At 35.9% G+C, this 6,085-nt stretch overlaps 2 protein-coding genes across 3 annotated transcripts in view; one reads left to right on the plus strand and one right to left on the minus strand.

Annotated features, from left to right (window-relative positions):
* LOC107632328 overlaps positions 1-5,799 on the minus strand; it is a 7,508-nt gene extending 1,709 nt beyond the window's left edge. Inside the window, exon 1 of one of the 2 annotated variants that reach the window (XM_021117863.1) lies at positions 5,493-5,799. In XM_021117863.1, the coding sequence (XP_020973522.1) occupies positions 5,493-5,684 (192 nt within the window). In that variant the 5' untranslated portion in view covers positions 5,685-5,799. The remainder of the gene's footprint in view (positions 1-5,492) is intronic. The other variant, XM_021117864.1, reaches the window with a different exon arrangement.
* Positions 259-4,808, plus strand: LOC107629058 (dihydropyrimidinase). Its single transcript, XM_016331747.2, has 13 exons — positions 259-393; positions 488-661; positions 1,393-1,444; positions 1,898-2,167; positions 2,293-2,504; positions 2,678-2,798; positions 2,923-3,010; positions 3,091-3,169; positions 3,336-3,423; positions 3,519-3,559; positions 3,666-3,718; positions 3,975-4,131; positions 4,360-4,808. Exons 1-13 carry the CDS (start codon positions 310-312, stop codon positions 4,549-4,551), a joined length of 1,611 nt encoding a protein of 536 aa, XP_016187233.1. The 5' UTR covers positions 259-309; the 3' UTR covers positions 4,552-4,808.

Consider the following 6,085-nt stretch of genomic DNA (forward strand, 5'->3'; position numbering starts at 1 on the left):
AAGAAGAACCAACGTCAGTGCACTAGACTTGGCGATACTGGTGCACGGGCTCTTAGTACAGGGGTTTTTTAAACCTTTTTAGCCCTATCTAGTTTATTTAATAGTTGATTAAAAATATATAAAACTTACTTTTTTAAATTTACGGAGTGCAAAATTTTCCATTTCTTTCAAAAATATAAAAGTTTTTTAAATTGTAATAGTAACAAGATTTGTTTATTTGATAAGTAAATTTCTTCAGATTTAAAAAAAATTTTGAAGAAGTGCTTCAGCCGTTGGCTCTGAACCCAAGCGTGAGTTGAGTAATCAGTGATGGCGAGCTTCGTATCAGAACTCCTTTGTCCTCTCTTCATCTTCTTCTCTATCATTCAATCTTCACTCTCTCAATCTAACCAGGTTTTTATGCGTGTTTCGTTCTCCATTCAGTTGCCATTCATGTTCTTGTGGATTCTCTTTATCACTTTGATTGGAAATTGTGTTTGGTTTTCAGTACTGTGATGCTGGATTTGAATATGAGAGTGGCTCCGCCACCGCGTGTGGAAGTGGAACCGCACCGTCGAAGTTGTTAATAAAGGGAGGCACTGTGGTCAACGCTCATCACCAGCAACTTGCTGATGTTTATGTTGAAGACGGTATCATTGTTGCTGTCGAACCTTCTATCACTGTATGTCATGCGTTTATCTCTTCAATTATTTTTATATAAGATATAAGATTTGTGGTTGCTGGTTAGGGCTAGCATTGTTTTTACTTCTGTCTTGAGCTTTCAGAATTGATTCTAGGTAGGGTTCATTATATATCAAATTGATTCTTAGCTAAGATTCATAGTCTCTTTACGAGTGATTATGAAGGAAGGTAACAGATTTGTGGTGGTTCTCTGAGAATCAATTCTTGAGAAACATCACCAATGGTTATCCAATCATGAAATTGATTTTGAACAAACATGTTAGATATATAACCATTCATGTTGTCTCCTTCTATCAGCTTAAGCTTTTGGGATAAGTGGTTTCATGACATGGTATCAGAACTCTATGTCCGAAAGGTCTAGAGTTTGATCTTTGGTGAATCCCAAAAGTGAAAAATTAAAAATAGCATAAGGCAAATAAAAAGAGAAAAAAATGCCTATGCAAAAATCAAGCAAAACTTAAAAGAAGCTCTTGCTTGAGGAAGAGTGTTAGAGATATAACCGTTCATGTTGTCTCCTCCTATCAGCTTAAGCTTTTGGGAGGAGTGGTTTCTAGAGTGGATTTTGAACTACTCCAATGATTTTCCAAGCATGCTGATGAGTTCAAATCAGATTAGTTCTGATATAGTGTGTTAAGTACTGGTGGTTTAGATGAAAAGAAAAGAAAAAGTTGTATCTTGTATGATTTGTTTCTTAATTGATTTCATCGGCAGGTTGGGGATGATGTGAAAGTGATCGATGCCACTGGGAAGTATGTCATTCCAGGTTAGGCCTTGTGACATTCAATAGATGTCGATTGTTTTATGTGTCAGTGGAAGTTCTGATAAATTTCCAGCATGTTGAGTTCCAAGCCTGTTCATTTTCATGTTTTTTATCCAGACTTGTTATGACCTTCACCTGTGTATCTTCCTCTTTTACAGTTATTGATTAAATTTTTTACTGTTTAGTCAGATAGAAATTTTGATATAATCATTCAAGTGTGTGTAGGTCACAATAATCACCTCAAAAGTTACTATATGAGTACACCTGATTGGTTGACAGTGTATCAAGATTAATCTCTACTAGTATTGTAATATTGTTCGAGTTTCACATTTTTTATGTTAGTCCTTTACCTCGTACCCTCGCACTTGTTGGATCTGAGATTCATCTGATTCAAGTTATGGTGTCTCGTTTCATCTTTTACCTGACTCTACAAATGCTTCTTTTGTTGACCAACAGGAGGCATTGATCCTCACACACACCTAGATATGAGTTTTATGAGTAGTGGAACAATAGACGACTTCTTCAGTGGTCATGCTGCAGCGTTAGCCGGTGGGACAACTATGCACATCGACTTTGTTATACCAGTGGATGGTAGTTTAACGGCTGGTTATGAAGCCTATGAAAGGAAGGCAAAGAAGGCTTGCATGGATTATGGTTTCCATATGGCTATTACCAAATGGAATGATGATGTTTCAAGAGAAATGGAGATCATGGTCAAGGAGAAAGGTCTTAATTCTATTTCCGTATTGCGATTTGGATAATCTGGTTGAATATGGGGCGATAGGTATTTCAAATTCAGAAAACTTTGGAGGAATTTATCTTATTCGTACATGTATGTTTTCTGTTTTCAGGTATCAACTCGTTCAAGTTTTTCATGGCATACAAAGGAGCTCTTATGGTCAATGATGAGCTTATTCTGGAAGGATTTAAGAGATGCAAGTCCCTCGGCGCCTTAGCTATGGTCCATGCAGAAAATGGAGATGCTGTGGATGAAGGCCAAAAAAGAATGATAGAACTTGGAATAACTGGTCCTGAGGGGCACGCCCTTTCAAGGCCTGCAGTGGTAAGTTCTCATATTTCTATTTGTTATGTCAAACCACATTTAATTGGAACATTATTAGATTGATTGTGTTTTCTTTTCAAATATCCTACAATTTGTGCAGTCTAGAAAGTATCTGTCTCTTCATGTTTTATGGAACATGAATTATTTCTACTTTGACTTGCATATCTGTGTAGTTGGAAGGAGAAGCAACTGGACGCGCTATTCGCTTGGCAAATTTTGTGAACACCCCGTTATATGTGGTTCATGTGATGAGCATTGATGCAATGGAAGAAATTGCAAAGGCCCGAAAGTCAGGTTTTCAATTTAGATCACTGTACCATTATGTTTAATATTCATTGATGTGACCTTTTTAAGCTTCTTTTTGGGTTCTCTGATGGCTTAGTTTTAGTTGGGTCACTTGTTTGTGTTGATGCTGCAGGACAAAGGGTTATCGGAGAACCTGTTGTCTCTGGATTAGTCCTCGATGAATCATGGCTTTGGCATCCCGACTTTAGGACTGCAGCATCGTAAGTGACTTCACTTGTTTATTTGTTTTTCTTTTCCTTTTAAGTTTCGAGAATGTAAGTGATATCATTTCATGTTTCAGATATGTTATGAGTCCCCCGATTAGAAGTAAAGGACACGATAAGGCACTTCAAGCTGCCCTTGCAACCGGAGTTTTGCAGGTTTCAATAATTTTTCAGCAATAAGAGTTTGATCAAAGTAGTTAGGATTCTCTCACATCCATGCAATACATCCTATCCAATTTTGATCATTTGTGATCTACATATTATGTCTGTCCTCAGCACACTATGTTCTTTTAACAATAGTTTACCTTTCGCAAATTTGCAGTTGGTAGGAACTGACCATTGTGCCTTTAATTCCACCCAAAAAGCTTTAGGAATTGACGACTTCCGGAAAATTCCCAATGGTGTCAATGGTAATCACACCTTGCACATGATTATTTGTGATCTACAAAGAATTCTAATTGATTTATTGTTTATTATTAATTTGCATTGCAACCTGAAATTATAGGTATTGAAGAAAGGATGCATTTGGTATGGGATACTATGGTGGTAAGATCATAATTTCCAGCTTAGCAATCCCTAAATTTTTTGTTGGAATTACAATAATATGGAAGAGAGGATGTCTTTTTTAACTGTAGTTTACTGTTTATCACAGGAATCTGGCCAAATATCAGTCACCGACTATGTCCGGGTGACAAGCACCGAATGGTATGTTTTGAGTTGATCTAAAGCAAGGTAATCAAACTCGAGAGTTTACCATTCATGGAGCTTAGGTAAACTTGAATTGTAAAGCTCTGCTCGTAAACTCAATCTGAGAATGTATTAACTCGAGTTTGATAACCTTAATCCCAGAGTAAAATCTGGCATCCAGTTTTTGCTTTATTGTTTTTATTTTGGTTGGAAAAAGATATTTCTTAAAGAAGCCAAGTAGTATTAATGTTTTCAATTCTTACAATCATCTCAGTGCTAGAATATTCAATATATATCCAAGGAAAGGAGCAATTCTTCCGGGATCTGATGCAGATATCATAATCCTCAATCCAAATTCAAGCTTTGAGATATCAACAAAGTCACACCACTCCAGACTTGATACGAATGTGTACGACGGAAAGAAAGGAAAGGTACTTTTTTTTTTTAATTATAACCCGGTCCCTCATGAGATTGAAGTTAATCAAATTCACAGTAGCAGCATTAGTGTTAAGATCCATTGCGGTTCAGAGAAAAAGAATGGCGAGGAAAATCAACTATAGAAGTGTTGTTTCATAAACTCAATTTGTTCGTGGTCTATTTCTTTCTCTCTTACCTTTTTTGTTGCCTGTTCCATATATCAATTACTTTTCGTTTTTCAGGGGAAAGTTGAAGTGACCATATCTAGAGGGAGAGTTGTATGGGAAAATAATGAACTGAAGGTTACTCCAGGTACTGGCAGATACATACCAATGCAACCTTATAGCTATCTCTTTGATGGATTGGACAAGAAAGATTCCACATATCTAAGTTCCCTTAAAGCACCAGTAAAAAGAGCCAAATCTTCCTCTTAAAACATTCAGCTATCCTTTTCAGTTTAAAAATAAAGAAAAATGTTACATGTTCTTGTACATGAATTTAGAAAGCATTACATGTATATAAGTATGTATGCTTCATGTTCTTCTTTTCCACTGATATAATGTACATTTTTGCTTACACTTTGTACAATAGCTCAATCAATAGTATAGAACACTTGGTTTCTGTTGAGCCTGTCTCATCTACACACAAAGTCTCACAGAAGTTATGAATGGATCCATTTATGATGATTCAATATAGAGTGCCCTTGATTTTGAAAATTCAAGGAGTGGCTTTATGATTATTCTATCACATATCGTGGCCTAATACAGCAATCTATGAAGGTTGGGATCCTTCTCCTCCCCTGCAATGAATGAGATAATACACAACATGGGAATTAGAAATTTGTTTTTCACCTATCTCCATTGAAGTCAATTCTCCTTCATCTTCCATGTTATTTGAAACAGAAATCTTAATAGTATGTTTTAATAGTTCTTACCTCAACCCATTTGTCTTCTATGGCATTGCCCTAGGATTGGTTGGTTAGTCCTATTTCCTCTAGAGTGCCGAATTAGGGTGGTCATTTTTCAAAACTTTTTAATAGAGTGACGTTTTAATTATACTAACATTTCATGTCATTAGGGTTGATGTTATGTGGTTTTGGATTACAATTCAAAATCTTAATTGTAGTCGCAATGCTGTTATTATAATATCAACTACATTGATATAACGAACGACTTAAAACTTGCTTTAGATAGCTCCATCTAGTAATGATCCATGCGCGTTGATCAAGGGGTGTATGGACCAGAACTAAGTGGAGCATATCAAATCATACTAAGAATACATTAAACTATCAAAGATTCAAGAACTTCCAAATTAAGATCTAGAATTGCATAAGAAGTTAAGAACTACTAATAACTAATAAGAAAGAAAGTCTCACCATGCCAAGAGGTTCATCTTGATGAGTATGATTAACATTAATAGCATTAGCATGAGATTTTCCTTGAGCATGATTAGCATTAGCATTAGCATTAAGAAACTCTTCCTCACTCCCAAGGCTTGCACGCTTAATTGATTCAGTCAAATCATTCTTCATACTCTTCTTGTTTGCACGTGCTTGAGCAAAAACCATTGAATAGTTTGTAGATCCTGGATCCCTCTGATCCCACCCTCCAAATTGAGGCACAGAACTCACTGAAGAAGGAGCCTTTTTCTGCTATGCAAACACAATTCAATAGCATCATAAGTCACTAATCATTATTATCATCATCATCAACATAATGGCATAGTTTTTGTTTTAATTGGAAGATCAACCTTGAACTTGTGTTGGTTAATACACCCCTTGATCAACGCACATTAACCATTACAAGATCAAGAATTCAAATCTTCCAATGTATCATTCATTATGTATTATGTTACATATTAATATTAGTAAGGGCAATTTTTTTTTTAAAAGGAAAAGATATATAAAAAAAGGAACTAATTGTAAAAGACGGCGAACGGCGAGGCTTCGCCTCTTGTTCGTGCCATGGC

The sequence above is a fragment of the Arachis ipaensis genome, chromosome B03 (genome assembly GCF_000816755.2).
Source record: "Arachis ipaensis cultivar K30076 chromosome B03, Araip1.1, whole genome shotgun sequence".
Taxonomy (NCBI): Eukaryota; Viridiplantae; Streptophyta; class Magnoliopsida; order Fabales; family Fabaceae; genus Arachis; species Arachis ipaensis.

What these genes read in the sequence shown, in the direction of transcription:
- LOC107629058 (XM_016331747.2), top strand. Translation starts at nt 310, where the DNA reads ATGGCGAGCTTCGTATCAGAACTCCTTTGTCCTCTCTTCATCTTCTTC. An exon ending in TGCAAAGGCCCGAAAGTCAG is followed by an intron (nt 2,799 to 2,922) that starts GTTTTCAATTTA and finishes TTGATGCTGCAG; the next exon opens with GACAAAGGGTTATCGGAGAA. An exon ending in GACTTTAGGACTGCAGCATC is followed by an intron (nt 3,011 to 3,090) that starts GTAAGTGACTTC and finishes TTCATGTTTCAG; the next exon opens with ATATGTTATGAGTCCCCCGA.